Source organism: Macaca fascicularis, chromosome 11, assembly GCF_037993035.2.
Source record: "Macaca fascicularis isolate 582-1 chromosome 11, T2T-MFA8v1.1".
In the NCBI taxonomy this organism is placed as follows: domain Eukaryota; kingdom Metazoa; phylum Chordata; class Mammalia; order Primates; family Cercopithecidae; genus Macaca; species Macaca fascicularis.
The window spans coordinates 71,234,956-71,251,957 of record NC_088385.1 but is presented as its reverse complement, the minus strand read 5'-3'; the positions used below and the strand labels follow the sequence as shown (position 1 = coordinate 71,251,957).

Sequence of the window (17,002 nt, the reverse complement as noted above, 5' to 3'; positions counted from 1 at the left end):
TCTATTATCTGTCCTTCTGTAATCAGAGCACATGAGGCAGAAGGTGACTGACTGGAACAGTAATCTTTCTCCCGCCTCCTTCTCCCATCATGGTAACTTCCCAATTAGGGAACAGATGTGTGAACCTCAAAAATGTGTACATATTGTAACAATCCTGTAAAATCAAGATTAAAATGTATTTTTAATTGTAATTAATTTCAACTTTAAGAAGAATCATAATAAAGATAACCAAAATAGCACCAAAAATAACTAATTATTAAACATAATCTGGATACTTACTTATCAAATTTGTGGATTTGCTCTTCATTATAAGCTAGTCCTAGAAATAGGAAAATATATTACTGTTGTTAATGTAGAATCATAACATTATACACAATATATTTTCTTTCGAGATCACTGCTTCAAAAAGGCTAAGAGTTTGAAGCAGATGTCATAGATCTGTGGCTCATGGGCTTCTTATGGCCCACAGATGCTTTTATTTGGTCTGTAAATAACAATGTAAAAAACAATTAACTGTTAACATTTAAAAATCAAGATATTTCTAACAAATTCTGTATTTCTAGCTTTTTTTGAGAAATGGGAAGACTGGGCAATACCTTTGGTGAATCTGAGTAGTGGCTCTCCCCTGTAGATGAGTCCCCACTGGCCAATCTCATTCCTTTGTTACCTGCCTGGCCTTTAGAGGTTCTGGAGTTCATGACCCTGATTTAAAGTATCCAAAAGGTTGATTTTAAGGATAGGGTTTTTTTTTTTTTAACACAATCAACCTTTTTCCTGACAGAATCATATCTCTGAAACAAACAGCTTAAGAAGCCACCCTTACAGATATGCCAAATTAATTTAACTGAATTATAACTAATTACTAAGAAGGATTTATTAAATTAACAAACAGCAAATTTTACTTACTACGTTCTGCTTTGTCTTTTTTGAACTGATAGTAAATCTCTGTCATGCAATTTAACAGGACTTGTAGTTTTTCTACACTATTTAAGGAAGAAAAACTCAAATAAATTAACTGAGTCAATGTGAAAAAGGACATTAATAAGAGCAGAAACTACGCATAAAGCTATAACTTACTTTCTATCTTTTGGATGAGTGCCTTCTTGATGTGCCCATGCATCTGCCAGCGATCCACCTGGAGATAATCTGCTGTCAATATCCTGAAGACTGGTTTCTATTGTTCCCTGAGAACTGGAAAGCTAAATAAAACCAAAGGTTCAGATCCAGGTTGCCAAAAGCCAGAAATGATTATCACAGTACCAACAAAGTCTAAAGTCTGGATCACATTTCTTTTGTAGATTACTTCAATTCAAAGGCACAGTAATTATTTCCATTTTTAAATACAAAAGAGTTCCTTACATTGATTTCCACCAGGGGTACAGTATGATAATAAAACATGAGACCAGCACTAGTACATCTTATAAAACATTTCATTCAATACCCTTCTAAAACCACATGTAAAATATTTCTAATCTTGTTTCCTTATCTGTAAAAAGTGGTTAATTCTCCATCTCACAGCCCTGTTGTGAAAATTAAATAGAACTACTAGAATAGTCCCAAGTATCAACTGTGTAGGTAGCAAGATTTGTGCTCTTCTTGTTTAAGAGGCCAAACCAAAGCAACTCCTCTTAAAAACAGAAAATGAAAAGAAACCTCATCTAAGATTCTGTTCATTTTAAGCTTAGGAAATTTATCACTTACCTACCTCAGAAATGCATACAGTATTTCTAAAATTTATGAAGAAAGGATGAAGGTTAGGCTTAAAGGATAAATAAGTCCAAAGATTTTAAAGGTCCTGATACACACTATTGCCTTTCAAATAATGTTGTCAGTAGCAGCTGACATTGCCACTAGCAAAAAACAAGGGTGCTCTTTAAACCACACTCTTGTCAGCACTGGCATTATAATTTTTTAAGCCTTGAAAATCTGAAAGACAAAAATAGTATCTTACTGTTATAATAAGCAATTTTTTCTTGCTATTGGATTTGAGCATTTTTTTTCAAGAGTGTTTTCACCAGACATATTTTCTTCATTTATAAATTATCTCTAAATGTTCTTTGCTCATCTATTTTTTTGCAGACAATTTTCCTTATCAATTTGTATGAGTTATTTTTATAAAAAACCCTTTATCACATTTTCCCAACTTATTTGCGTTCTAACATTTTTTAAACACATAGAGATCTTAAATTTTTATTTTATTTTTGAAACAGAGTCTCATTCTGTCACCCAGGCTGGAGTGCAGTGGCGTAATCTCAGCTCCCTGCAACCTCTGCCTTCTGAGTTCAAGTCATCCTCTCAACTTAAGCCTCCTGAGTAGATGGGACTACAAGTGCGAGCCATCACGCCTTGAGAATTTTTGTTTTGTTTTTTTTTTTGGTAGAGACGGGGTTTCACCGTGTTGCCTAGACTGGTCTTGAACTCCTGAGCTCAACCAGTCTAACCCCACCTTGGCCTCCCAAAGTGCTGGGATTATAGGTATGAGCCACTGTGCCTGGCTTAAATTTTTATATGATCAAATACATATCTTGGTTTTTATGCTTTATGTCTTTTTTAACATTAATGTTTAGAATGTGTTAACTTATACATCCAATATATGGAAAACAGTTTATGGAAAAAGTCATTTCTTACAGCATTACATAGAAGAGTGAAAAGCAAACTAAAGTACCAACAGTAGAGGAATAATAAGTAAGACTGTAATAAATCCACTGGCTGCAACATGGTATCATTAAGAAAATGGTGTTACCAAAAGAACCTGGAAAATGCCTACACTATAATGTTATACAAAAAGTAAAAATAACAACCATATGTTTGTAGAGTAATAATAATTTAATAATACACATACAAGAAAATGAAAAGATTACCCACATTTTAGCAGCATAAGAATCACCTGGAAGGCTTATTAGAAAGGGCCTTTGCTGGGTTCTGCCAGCTGAGTTGCTGACTCAACACATCTGAGGTGGGGTCCCAAAATGTGCATTTCTAATAAGTTCCCATGTGAGGCTGAAGCTGCTGGCCCAGAAGCCACTCTTCTTATTTTTTATCTTTTGAGACAGGGTCTCTGTCGCCCAGGCTGGAGTGCAGTGGCATGATCGCGGCTCACAGCAACCTCCATCTCCCAGGTTCAAGTGATTCTCTTGCCTCAGCCTCCCCAGTAGCTGGGATTACAAGCGTCTGCCACTACACCCGGCTAATTTTTGTATTTTTAGTAGAGACAGGGTTTCACCATGTTGGCCAGGCTGGTCTCAAACTCCTGGCCTCAAGTGATCCGCCCACCTCAGCCTCCCAAAGTTCTGTGAACCACTGAGCCCTGTGACCCAGGAGTCACTCTGAGAACCACTGCTGCAGGGCAATGGATAAAAACTTTTAAGAATCATTTTTTGAGTGCAGAATATATGTGGTATTTTTTCTACTTATAAATTTTACTTTTGTGTGGGAAAAATTTCTTTAAGGTCTCCAATAGGAAGCTAGGCACAGGAGGCTGAGGCAGGAGAATGGCACAAACCCAGGAGGCAGAACTTGCAGTGAGCCGAGATTGCGCCATTGCACTCCAGCCTGGCGACAGAGCGAGACTCCATCTCAAAAAAAAGAAAAAGAGAAAAAATGAAATCTAGGGAAAAGTAGTTGGTTTGAAGTGAGAAGTCCTGATGTCATAAGACTCCATTACCTCAAGCTATTAGTCATCTATGCTTTCTCATAAGAAATCTTAATCTCGGTCGGGCGAGGTGGCTCATGCCTGTAATCCCAGCACTTTGGGAGGCCAAGGCGGGCAGATCACTTGAAGTTGGGAGTTCCAGACCAGCCTGACCAACATGGAGAAACCCCGTCTCTACTAAAAATACAAAATTAGCTGGGCGTGGTGGCACATGCCTGCAATCCGAGCTACTTGGGAGGCTGAGGCAGGAGAATCGCTTGAACCCAGGAGGTGGAGGCTGCGGTGAGCCGAGATTGTGCCATTGCACTCTAGCCTGGGCAACAAGAGGGAAAGTTTTTTTTGTTGTTTGTTTGTTTTTTTTTAAAAAAAGAAATCTCAGTCTCACAGGAATGTCATAAAAATGAGAAACATTTTGAGATCCCCAAAAGAAAATATATTAATATTAATAAGAGATTCAGAGACTTCCTGAGATTCTTTTGTATTTTTTAGCAGGGTAGAGACTTGTCCTCATTTCTTTTTCTAGTTATAGAAGTGATTACTGCCTTGAGGATCTCAAATCTTTCTTTCCTTAACTTTTTATTTTAGAAAAAAATTTGATAATATTTTCTAATTTAAATCTTTTTTTTTTTGAGATGGGAGTTTTGCTTTTTTCACACAGGATGGAGTGCAATGGTGTGATCTTGGCTCACTGCAACCTCTGCCTCCTGGGTCCAAGTGATTCTCCTGCCTCAGCCTCCCAAGCAGCTGGGATTACAGGCGCCCACCACCACACATAGCTAACGACACAGGGTTTCACCATGTTGGCCAGGCTGGTCTCAAACTCCTGACCTCAGGTGATCCACCTGCCTTGGCTTCCCAAAGTGCTGGAATTACAGGCATAAGCCACCGTGCCCAGCCTAATTTAAATCTATTTCTAAACAAGCTCAAGCACTTTACATTCAACTGCATGTGAAATTACATTTATGAACTTGCTTTAACTGCCACAGCAACAACACAAGAGCACTATGGATTTAAACACCGAGAGAGAGAGAGAGAGACAGAGAGAGAGGTTTAAATTACAGTAGGCATTTGAATATGTTACAAAAAATTTCAAGGCAGTAAGAGTATTTAATATTGTAAAGAAGTTTCTAAAGATGGGAAAATATTATTTCTCTGCAGTGAGAAACATCATCTCTATAAGTTTATTTATTTAAATTATTTATTTTACAGACAAGATTTCGTGCTGTTGCCCAGGCTAGGGTGCAGTGGCACCATCATAACTCGGGGCAGCCTTTAATGCCTCAGTTCAAGTGATCCTCCTGCCTCGGCCTCCTGAGTAGCTAGGTGTGTACTACCATGCCTAGCACCTAAGAACGTTTAAATCTAATAGTGCCAGCAAAGGAATAGGTTATGAGCTTACAATTTTCATAATTTTGTAAATACTTACTCTCAACAATTTGGTGTGTATGTCTGAAATTTCACCTAACTCTGCCGCTTCTAGGTTGATCTTCATTAACTTTTCATATCTATATGAAAAGTCAAAAGAGAAAATTAAATGAGTATAATCAATATACAGTTTTAAAAAGATGCTTTATAAATAATAATTTGAGCTTTCATCATAACCATTTAAAAGTAAAAAACTGATTCAAAGTCTATAAGCCAGCAGATTGTTAAAAAAAAAAAACCTGATGCTGGCCAGGTGTGGTAGCTCACGCCTGTAATCCCAGCACCTTGGGAGGCCAAGGTGGGAAGATCACGAGGTCAGGAGATGGAAACCATCCTGGCTAACGTGGTAAAACCCCATCTCTACTAAAAATACACACAAAAAATTAGCTGGGCATGGTGGCATGCGCCTGTAGTCCCAGCTACTTGGGAGGCTGAGGCAGGAGAATCACTTGAACCCGGGAGGCGGAGGTTGCAGTGAGCAGAGATTGTGCCACTGCACTCCAGCCTACATGACAGAGTGAGACTCTGTCTCAAAAAACAGCAACAACAACAACAACAACAAAACCATGATGCCTGCCTGAAGGAGGAATTTTATCTGCTTCTATTTCAAATTTGCAGATCAAGGGATGGATAAAACAGAAAAGACCAATTAATTTCAAGTAATCATATGTCAGGATAATAGTAAAAATACATTTCAGAATTAATGAAGGTCAATAGTGATTATTGATTTCATTTATTGTATTTCCTCTGCAGCACAAATAGTATATTCTAGAAAGACGGCAGTTAAAAATATCATTCTTTCAAAACACGTTCTCAAGAATAAGATTCACAAGTAAGAATAAACTAAAAGTAATTCCTATACTTCTAAAAATACTACTAAAAGGCTGTTCTAGAATACCTCCTCCTATTTCCTTTGTTGATTACAGGTTTCTTATTTTCTTATTCACAGTTTCTGTTTTACAAGATAGAAATGAGATGTTTTTCCCACTACCTTTTCCTACCCAGTGGCTGGGAGGAAATGCCACTAAGAGATGGTGTTCATTTCTTACCAAGAAAACTGGCATTTTTGCCTTTGTGATGGTGAAGTAATCACTAATCTAAGGCTGATCTTTATTTTATTCTTTGAGATGGAGTCTCGCTCTGTCACCAGGCTGGAGTGCAGTGGCATGATCTCAGCTCACTGCAACCTCTGCCTTCTGGGTTCAAGTGATTCTCCTGCCTCAGCCTCCCGAGTAGCTGGGACTACAGGCGTGTACCACCACACCCAGCTAATTTTTGTATTTTTAGTAGAGACAGGGTTTCACCGTGTTGGCCAGGATGGGCTCGATCTCTTGACCTCGTGATCCACCCACCTTGGCCTCCCAAAGTGCTCGGATTACAGGCATGAGCTACCGTGCCCAGCCGCTGATCTTTAATATAAACCCTAGCACAGCATGCCATATTGTGCCAAGGATAACTAAATCAATTAAACAGAAATGGAACATTTAATAAGTTAACCCCTACTAGTAAGGAAGTAGTCTACTCACACTTTCACAGTTTTTTCAATGTTTCTGATACAGAAATCCAATGTGATCACAACTTCTGTCTTTTTGTGAACAGTTTCATTGTAATCATCTTTAATTAATTCACTAAAAAAAGAAAATTATTTTTTTATGTCAGGAGTTACTTTTTCTTATCTTTCACTAATTATACTGCAGTACTACTGTTCAAAAACATTTTATAACAATATTCTTGATATTTGTCAATTCACACTTTTTGAGACACTATTATTAAAAGCATTTCTGTAACCCTTATATATATCTAGGGAACTCATATTTTCATAAACCATTACTACTTAGGTTAACAGTTTAGAAACCTAAGGTATTAATATTACATTAAGAAGTAAAAACTAATCTACAATTACACAAATAGTTTGTAGTGCATTACAGTTTACACCACCAGAATTAATTTTTACTACTCATAGTAGACTACTGTCTGATTCATACTTCAAACCAATTACAGGTTGAATATCTCTTATCTGAAATTCTTGGGACCAGAAGTGTTTCAGATTTTGGATTTTGGAGTATTTGCATATATACATACTGGTTAAGCATCCCTAATCTGAGAATCCAAAATGTTCCAATGAGTATTTCCTTTGAGCATAAACTTTGAGCAAAAAGTTGTGACTTTTTTATTAGGGAATTTTTTTATTAGGGATGCTCAACTTATGATGTGATCTCTGAAGAGGGATGACACAGTAATATATAATTGAAGGGCTTTTGATCTACATCAGGGGTCCACAAACTAAGACTTGAGGCCTGCTTTTATATGGCCCATTAGCTAACATTACACTTTTAAAGATTGTAAAAACAAAGAAGAGACCATACGCAGCCCACAAAGTCTAAAATATTAGACTGAGTCTTTAAAGAAAATGTTTGCCAACAGTGGTTTACATTAAAACTATTTTCTCATGACTTATTGGACTATAAACTAGTAAGTAAAAGGAATAAAAGCTTCATGGATCAGCGACTGACGGTAGATAAGAGAGAAAATGAAAATTGTTAGTACATAGAGATTTTTCCAGAAACCAGTAAAAACAAGGAAGATTCTTAGTGGAACAAAAAAGCATAGGCTTAGGAACTTAGATATGTGAACACAGTGAAAAATATAAACACAAATTGATGGGTTTCATATAATGCTAACAGAAAAAAAGAAGGAGCCTAAAAAGAGTGATGAAATGCTTCATATCCATTTTTGCAAGAAGGGGTGGGTATGAGGTAGGCATACATAAACTGTCAAAACCATTACAGTCCAAGGGCACATACATAGCGACATGAGCACAGAAAATAAAGTTCTTAGCATCTGTCGGCCACAAGGCCATCATGATGTGTATGCAAAATTCAAAAGCTTTGAATGACGTATAGAAATAAACATAATTCCCAAAAGAGATCGTGTATTTTCCATTTTTTTCAGATGGAAAGATGACATTTATAAATCATGAAAAGTATAAAACAGGAAAAAATTATATCCATCTTACATTTCTTAGAGTCACTTTCAGGAAGAAACTATTTAAACTAGATGATTAGTTATTCTGATCTAGAATAACTATATTAAGCGGTCTAGTTTTTAAAAATTAGCTTTTAAATTGCTTGTTAGATTATATATTCATATTGCATAATTTCATTTATATGAAATGTCTGGAACAGGCAAATAGTGTATTAGTGGTTGCCTAGGGCAGGGCTGTTTAGGCGGAAATGGAGAGTGAATATTAATGGGTGCAGAGATCCTTTCTGGGGTGATGAAAATGTTCTAAAATTAGTGATGATGGCTGCACAACTCTGAACACAATAAAAACCACTAAACTGTATGCTTAAATGCATGAATAGTATATGAATTATATCTCAATGTTGTGAAGGCTGGGTGTGGTGGCTCAAGCCTATAATCCCAGCTGAGGCGGGCTGATTGCTTGAGCCCAAGAGTTTGAGATCAGCCTGGGCAACATAACTAGACCCTCATCTCTTAAAAAAAAAAAAATTAGCTGGGCATGGTGGGGCATGCCTGTAGTCCCAGGTACTTGGGAAGCTGAGGTGGTAGCATCACTTGAGGCCAGGAGTTTCAGGCTGCAGTGATCTGTGATTGTGCCACTGCACTCTAGCCTGGGTGACACTGAGGCCCTGTCTCAAAAAGAAAAAAAAATATGGTGTGATAAAAAAGGACTGTGTACTTCATTTGGGAAAATGGTAGGAAATTAAGGAAGACTCTGAGGACTTAAACGCTAGAAAGTACAGATTGTACTGGATTCTAACAAGCCAAAGACTTCTAACATAGTGAAATGACAACCGAGTCAAGGTCCTAGGAAAAGAAATGCATTTGCCGTCACATCCTATAGCGTGGTGTAAGTTTTAAAATTCAGATACTATTTGTTCTGTTTCACAAGGTCATTGTAGGACTCATGAAAAAAGAGCTGCTAAATGTTTTATAAATGAAATGTGAAACAAATGTATTATAATAAAAATCAAGTACCTAACCTAACTAGTTTGAAGAGAGAAAATATCAATGATGGGGCAACATCTACATGAAAATCAATTTCAAAATTTCAATCTATTACTTACATCAGCCATCGTATCCCCTTTCGCATTAATTCCTGATAAAGCAGTAAGGTACTGGCAATTCTGCAGGCATAACACACAACCCCTGTTATTGCCTAATAAAGAAATAAAATGTCAATATTTGGTGCTAATTGTGGTACAGGGTAAGAAAAACTTTTACACAAAATTATTCAAGCTTATACATTTTTATCAGGTTAATTAAAAACACAACAAACCAATTTCTAAGAGTTAAAAATAGATATAAATATAATAAATATGTTATCCTTAACATTATCTAACCATGCACTGTCTCAATGAAGAGAATTTTCTTATATAATGAATTCAAGAAAGAATAAAAAGTAAAAAAGAAAGCCCACAAAATAATGTAGAAAGGGTATCAATTTAAGTGAATAATTTCCTAAGTCATATAGGCATACATGAAGACACAATACATGTTATTGCTTCCACTATTGATAAGATACATTAAATTCAGATGTTTACATAGTAATTCAATTAAATACTAACCTTAGCCATGCTAGCATCCCCATCTAAATCATAACGTGGATGTACTTTAGGGAGGGAAACTGAAATATGAAGTAAAATAAAATGAGAAAGAAAACTTTTTGAAAAAATCACTTTATGCTTTATAGAGCAAACAGAATGTCTAAATTAAACATCAGTGGAAAAATCTTTAATGTACTTTTTGTGATTAAAAAAATTACTTCAAACAATAATGTTCATTCTCTAACAAATTACCTTCAATATTTCTAAGGAGTTTCATTTTTTCCTTAAAAATACTCCAACACAATGAGTTCAATGCTTCTCTTTAAATCTACATCATATCCCAACCTTCAAATAGAACCATAAAATTCTAGGGGATTCATTTTTTTTCTATCAGTAGAATGAATAATTTAAAAGATTCTCAAAATGCAGATCTAATTTTTCTTAGACTCTAAAGCTTGGCACAATGTTCTACACCTACTGGAAACAAAAAACATTTGCTGAAATTTATGATATAAAAGGTAATTTTGAGTGTTAGCAAAACACTTTTAAAAGAGAGTTACAGTGAAACGTATGACAAATGACTTTATCATTTTATGAAACAAAATATTTGAAGTCAAATGATGTCTACAAGCTTTTTTCAATTTTACGATACTCTTTCAACTACAGTAATTTAATTTTAATGTTTATGAAAGTTTTACACTAATGTGATCATCAGCTTTATAAAGATGACAATCATTTCTACAATGACAGATTTTGTGGATTTATTTTTTTGTTTTTGAGACAGGGTCCCACACTGTCTCCCAAGCTGGAGTGCAGTGGTGCAATCTCGGCTTACTGAAACCTCTGCCTCCTGGGCTCAAGCGATGCTCCTACCTCAGCCTCCCATGTAGCTGGGACTACAGGTGTGTGCCACCATGCCCCGCTAATTTTTGTTTTATTTTTTGTAGAGACAAGGTCTCACTATGCTGCCCAGGCTGGTATTTTTCTAATGGCTAGTAACAACGACAAGAAAAATCCCAACTTACTTTTTTCATATATTAATCCTATGGTATTCAGAGGTTCCCGGCTTACTACAAATATGGGGTTTTCCTCAGTAGTTTTAGGGAAATGCTGTGCCAGTCTTCCAGGTTCTAAGACTAAGCGTCGCCCTTCATAGATAAGTTCTTGATTTGAAGAAAGAATTTTGGTTTGTTTATATACCAGTTCATGAAATATAGTAGCACTGTGTGAGAAAAATTCAAAAGGACACTATAACTGGGGATAAAGCGTAATTTTTTTAATGAGTGCAACAACATCCATTCTAATTCATATTCCTAAGATCATAACCAGTCCATATAAACTTGCTTTGTTAATGTGGATACTACAAACTCCATTCCATGTAACCTGTCCATATAGTAAGCAATTCTAAAGTATTTTTATGTTTGGATACCTGTGTAATATACAGGATTCTTAATATTTTCTCTCTCTCTCTCTGAGTGTGTGTGCGACAGAGTTTCGCTCTGTTGCCCAGGCTGGAGTGCATTGGCACGATCTTGGCTCACTGCAGCCTCCGCCTCCTGAGTTCAAGCGATTCTTGTGTCTCAGCCTCCTAAGTAGCTGGGATTACAGGCGTGCACCACCACGCGCAGCTGATTTTTGTATTTTTAGTAGAGACAGGGTTACACCATGCTGGCCAGGCTGGTTTCGAACTCCTGGCCTCCAGTGATGCACCCGCCTCGGTCTCCCAAAGTACTGGGATTACAGGTGTGAGCCACCACGCCTGGCCAAGATTCTTAATATTTTCAAATACAGAATCAACATAGCAGAGAGGTTTAGAGCACTGACTTGAATCAGATACTTGGGTTCAAATCTCAGCTCTTCCACTAACTTCTTATATAACCGTAAGTGACTTAACTCCTCTGCACTGTTTCCTCATCAGTAAAATGGAAACAATAACAGTACCCACTTCACAGAATTGTTGTGAGGATTAAATGGCTTAAATACGTAAAGAATCAAGAATAGCATTTGTTATGTGACTATATGTTTGTTAAATAAATTAATAAAACTAGGTATTTTCAAAATGATGCTTTAGGGGAAAAGATAGCTTCCCCATGAATAGATCAATGACATCGAAAGAAATGTTTCAGCAACAATATTGTAATTTGGCTCTACAAGCCTCCACTGTGTGACCTTTTTAAAAAATTCAGTTTTTAATTTTTGTGTGTACACAGGAAATGTATATATTTATGAGGTACATGAGATGTTTTGTTACAGACATGCAATATGTAATAATCACACCATGGAGAATGAGGTATCCATCCAGTCAAGCATTTATCTTTTGTGCTACAGACAATCAAATTGTACTTTTTAAGCTATTTTAAAATGTACAATTAAGTTATTATTAACTATAGTCACACTGCGTGAGCTTTTCACAAAACATTTTGACATCATTGGAGATTCACATGCAGTTCTAAGAAATGATGAAGAGAGACACCATATATTCTTCCCCCAGCTTCCCCCAGCGGTGATATCCTACATACAGCAAAGCATCACAACCAGCTATTAACGCCAATACACTCATTTTTACATGCAAGTGTATGTACGTGTACAGTCATGCCTTGCTTATGATGGGAACAGTTCTAAAAAATGCATCATTGTGTGAACATCATAGAGTTTATTTACAGAAAACTACATGGTATAGCCTTCTACACACCTAGGCTATATGATATCTAGCCTACTGCTCCTAGGCTACAAACTTGTACGGCATGTTACTGTACTGAATACTGCAGGCAGCTGTAACACAATTAGAAACAGTATTTGTATATTTGAACATATCTAAACATAGAAAAGGTACAGTAAAAATATGATATGACAATCTTACGGAACCACTGTCATATATGTAGTCCATCATTGACCAAAATGTTATATGCAGTTGTATCACATGGGCAGTTTTTTTAATCACATGGGTGTAATGTATTTTTGTTTACATAAAACAAACACTGATTATTTCTCCTGCACCAGGTGCTTTAACCATTATTATGGTTAATAATAACCATATTATCTGCATATGGTTATCACAGGCAAATAACCATGCAAACTATGAAGACTTAGGCTTTGATATTTTAAACATGGCAGGATAGTACACTTAGTAAAACCTGGCTCGTTTATTGGTAGATGCCATTTGTGGTTATGTGATTATGTAACTTGAAAGAAGGCACAGCAATGAAAGTAGTTTTGTAAAACTTACAGTTAAAGAAACAAGCTAATTTAACTATACATTTTAGAATATCAATCCTTTTATTCCAAAAATAAGTGAAAAGGAATTTACTAAGCACTTAAATATAATTTTCTATGTGGGAAGTGGGTGCTTTTGGTGAAGCTGAGGCATCTTTTCTATTTCTTTTCCTAACTTAGGAAAATATTATATAACACAATATGTTGATTTAAGAAGAAAACAGAAAGAGATACTTACGTATTATAGCTATGAACATAAATCTTATGAGCTGTCATTTGTTGTAGCGAAAAAACATGAATTATCATTCGGTGAAGTATATCACTAGTTTCTGCAAAAAACTGGTCAAAACCCCAACACTTTTCCTGATCTGCTTCAAGGATGTTTGCAAGAACAGGGGTAAGTAGAACCTGAAGACCCCTAAAACAGTATTGAAAAGTTACTTGAAGAGTGACTATGTCATATTCTGTCTAGGTTAAAAATCATAATACCAGCAAATCAAAGGAACTGTCACTATTACTATATTAGACTAATTTTAAAAATTCAAAATCTGTCAACTTTTCAGAAAGCTAGATAACCTTCATTTAATATCACTCATGAATGAATAAGGGATTATAGCTTTTTCTCTTCTAGAAACTGGTCTTGTAATGTTGCCCAGGCTGAAGTACAGCAGCTATTCACAAATGCTTTATGCATTGCAGTCTCAAACTCGGGGGCTCAAGTATCCTGCCTCAGCTTCCTGAGTAGCTGGGATTATAGGTGTATGCCACCGTGCCAAGCCCCATTACATTTCTGGTAGTTGTTTTCACTGCTGATTTGTAGTACTTAAAAGTTCTTACTATTTAAAACAAAAAAAATTATATAATATACTTTCTGACATCTAAGCAATTTTTCTCAAAGAATTTATAACTTGGTATGCTAAGGACTGATTCAATAGATAAAGCCTGTCACCCTCCAGAAATGTGCTGCAGTTCAGATCATCAGATGTTTTTGATTCTGAGTTTTGGCAATTTAATTACTTAGCAAGTGTTCATTTCCTGAGCCCTTTACATTTTATCAGTTTTGCCTGAGATCCCCAAAATGAGTATTTCCTAAATCAAAATTTAACACAAATCACAATTATAATATTAAATTTCTGCTCTCCAACACAATGAATTTCTCTTAGTAATCTAGTTGCATGACAATTTCATTTTGGAAACTTTTTAAAATAACACACACACAAAACTGTTAACAACAGTGGTTTTTGAAAATGATTTCAGCATTGGAACTCCTGGTTTAAATGAATTTTCACAGAACCCAACATATAAAATGATAAGTGATATTTTATTAGCTTGTTTTATATATTTATTTCTTTAAAGTCATACAAAAATCACCCACAACTAAAAATAGATGTTAAGCCAGTAACTCATAACCTGTGTCCAATTAAGTATTATATAACTACCATACTCAGTCAGGAAAAATGGAAGTTAATTCAGTAATCACAAATACTAAATACTGATGCATGTCTTGGCTTTATTTCCAGAGTGAAAATAATTTACTTCCTACTTTTAATTTCTTTTACCTTAATTCTTTCTATTTTTATTTTTTTTATTTTTTTATTTTTTTTGAGACGGAGTCTTGCTCTGTCACCCAGGCTGGAGTGCAGTGGCCGGATCTCAGCTCACTGCAAGCTCCGCCTCCCGGGTTTACGCCATTCTCCTGCCTCAGCCTCCCGAGTAGCTGGGACTACAGGCGCCCGCCACCTCGCCCGGCTAGTTTTTTGTATTTTTTAGTAGAGACGGGGTTTCACCGTGTTAGCCGGGATCGTCTCTCGATCTCCTGACCTCGTGATCCGCCCGTCTCGGCCTCCCAAAGTGCTGGGATTACAGGCTTGAGCCACTGCGCCCGGCCTACCTTAATTCTTTCTTTGGGGTAACAGGATTCTTAAACAATATAATTTTTTTGATTTCTGTCTGAGACATTAAAGACCCATACGAACATCTGAAATTCTAAAAAGTACAAAAAACTATTATTTCTCACCCTTTGAATAATTTGAATTTTTTAAAATGAAGATAATACTAAATCTCTTCATTGTTTGCTTTTTACAACTCCAGTTGAGAAATTTACTCATATCCAATCCACTATTTGTTATCCATGAATATGGAGGTCATTATAAAAGATACTAAGGTCCTGAGCAGGATCCCCACACTGGCAAGAATTCCAAGACCAGTGATTACCAATCTCAAAAATGTATGCCCTGTGTCCTAATGCAGATCTGGGGAAATTATTCGTATAGCAGCAAAGACAAAAATCATTTATCAAAGCAATTAAAATAAAATCAAACTACACTTCAGTATTTGAATAGTATTTTAGGCAACAAAGATTTCTAACACCTAAGTGCAAAAGATGAGAATCAGGTACACTACACTTACCGAGAAAGACTGCAAGAAACAGGCATGTCTCCACTCCAGTCAATTGGTCCATTTTCTGCCTTCTGTACTCCAGATATTGCACCAGAAGGCTTTCCTGTAATTATTTTATACCTTGGGAGGAACAAAAGCAGAATAAAATAAGCAGTTGATTTTTGCATGACTTATTAATGGGCTATGCAAAAGTATTTCCTCAATTGCACCTACAATTATCTACTAGATGAAACTTTGTGATTGATGCTCACAGGATCCATAAAACAATCAAAATACTTTGAATCTGACTGACTGAAGTACAATAGTGGTTGTACAGTTATTTATATATGCCATAGTTAATTTTCATTTGCGATCTCACAGTGCTTTATAACAGCATCTTGATGTTCACAACAAAAATATTAATTTTTCCATCTGAAAAAACCGAGCAAACACAAAATAAGTTATGTCACAGAATGTCTCTAGACCATGAAAAAAAAGCATCTAATCCCTCTTACCCATATTATTAAAAGGCACAACTAAAGTTTCTGCAGAATGAATAGCATTCTTTAAAACAAAAAAGATAAAACTATAGTATACAGAGCACAGTATCAGATTCTTTGTACATTGGTAAACACACATTTGCACATTTTGGAAAAAGCATATTTGTTTAACGTTAAATATGCTCTGAGCAAATCAATATTTTTTAAAAAAATAGAACAAACCACTACAACTGATTTAGACCATTTGCTGCTTCCTCAGCAGTGGCAGTCAGGATTTCTGCCTTAAGAGATTTTTTCAAAGAGGAAATTAATATGGAAAATAAGGTGTGTTCATGTGAGAACTATCTAAGGAGTAAGGGCACATATGTGAGATTAATGCAAAAGAGAAATAAATAGAATAAATAGCAAAAGTCTTAAGGGAATGCTTACAAGTTTTAAAAAAGTTTAATTTTGATAAGATCCACATATAACTACATTCATAACATGCAAATGAGATGCTGAGAAATCAGCACTACTATAATGTTGGATGAATACATCCTTCATTAGTGAAGTAAAACAATTATTATTACTGAGTACTTCAATCACCTCTGAACATTCTTTAGCATCAATGTTCATAAAAAGTTGAGTTTCTAATAAAGTAGAATTCTTCTAATGGTATATCTGCCCACAAGGGTGTCAGATAAAATCATCAGGTATTCCTAGCTGCTTATGAGTCACATGTTTCCTTTATTAGGGAGCAGCACACACTTCTATTTAAACCATTTTTAGGGCAGCAAGAAATGCTGACATTGCTTTAAATGCTGATACTATCTATGATGAGAAAAGTAGGATTAACTGTTAGGCACAATTTATGTGTAATGAGAAAAACACAAATTATCAGTTTTTCTTAATGAAGAGATTTCATTAAAAGGGCAATGACATAAAAAAGGTTCAATAGGATGCTATGCCAAAATCATCAGTACAGTTGAATAGGTTATTCTTCCCATAAATATGTACACTGTCCTTGCTGGAAAACATTTAAATACCCAAGTTATAGAAAAAGTCATTGTACCATCTGAATTTGTTTTACGTCCTCCAACCAACAAAAGGAAAAACATGCTTCTCCCTCCATTTTTTGAGAAGAGATTAAATAATTATATTTTTACAGTTGTGATTATTACTTAAAGTCATGTTTGCTTCATAAAAGATAGAGCCAGGCTGGGCGCGGTGGCTCACACCTATAATGCCAGCACTTTAGGAGACCAAGGAGTGGGGGGCAGATC

At 35.8% G+C, this 17,002-nt stretch overlaps 1 protein-coding gene across 5 annotated transcripts in view; it reads right to left on the bottom strand.

Annotated features, from left to right (window-relative positions):
- Nucleotides 1-17,002, bottom strand: part of TBK1 (TANK binding kinase 1) — a 48,866-nt gene that overhangs the window by 5,453 nt on the left and 26,411 nt on the right. For 3 of the 5 annotated variants that reach the window (XM_015431150.3, XM_065524528.1, XM_005571442.4), the window contains 10 exons: nucleotides 15,271-15,381; nucleotides 13,100-13,279; nucleotides 10,674-10,870; nucleotides 9,670-9,728; nucleotides 9,169-9,260; nucleotides 6,604-6,705; nucleotides 5,079-5,157; nucleotides 1,078-1,199; nucleotides 907-983; nucleotides 280-319 (listed from right to left, as the gene is read on the bottom strand). In XM_015431150.3, the coding sequence (XP_015286636.2) occupies nucleotides 280-319; nucleotides 907-983; nucleotides 1,078-1,199; nucleotides 5,079-5,157; nucleotides 6,604-6,705; nucleotides 9,169-9,260; nucleotides 9,670-9,728; nucleotides 10,674-10,870; nucleotides 13,100-13,279; nucleotides 15,271-15,381 (1,059 nt within the window). Of the gene's footprint in view, nucleotides 1-279; nucleotides 320-596; nucleotides 703-906; nucleotides 984-1,077; nucleotides 1,200-5,078; nucleotides 5,158-6,603; nucleotides 6,706-9,168; nucleotides 9,261-9,669; nucleotides 9,729-10,673; nucleotides 10,871-13,099; nucleotides 13,280-15,270; nucleotides 15,382-15,474; nucleotides 15,673-17,002 lie in introns of those variants that run through there. The other 2 variants (XR_012420435.1, XM_074007341.1) reach the window with 2 other exon arrangements.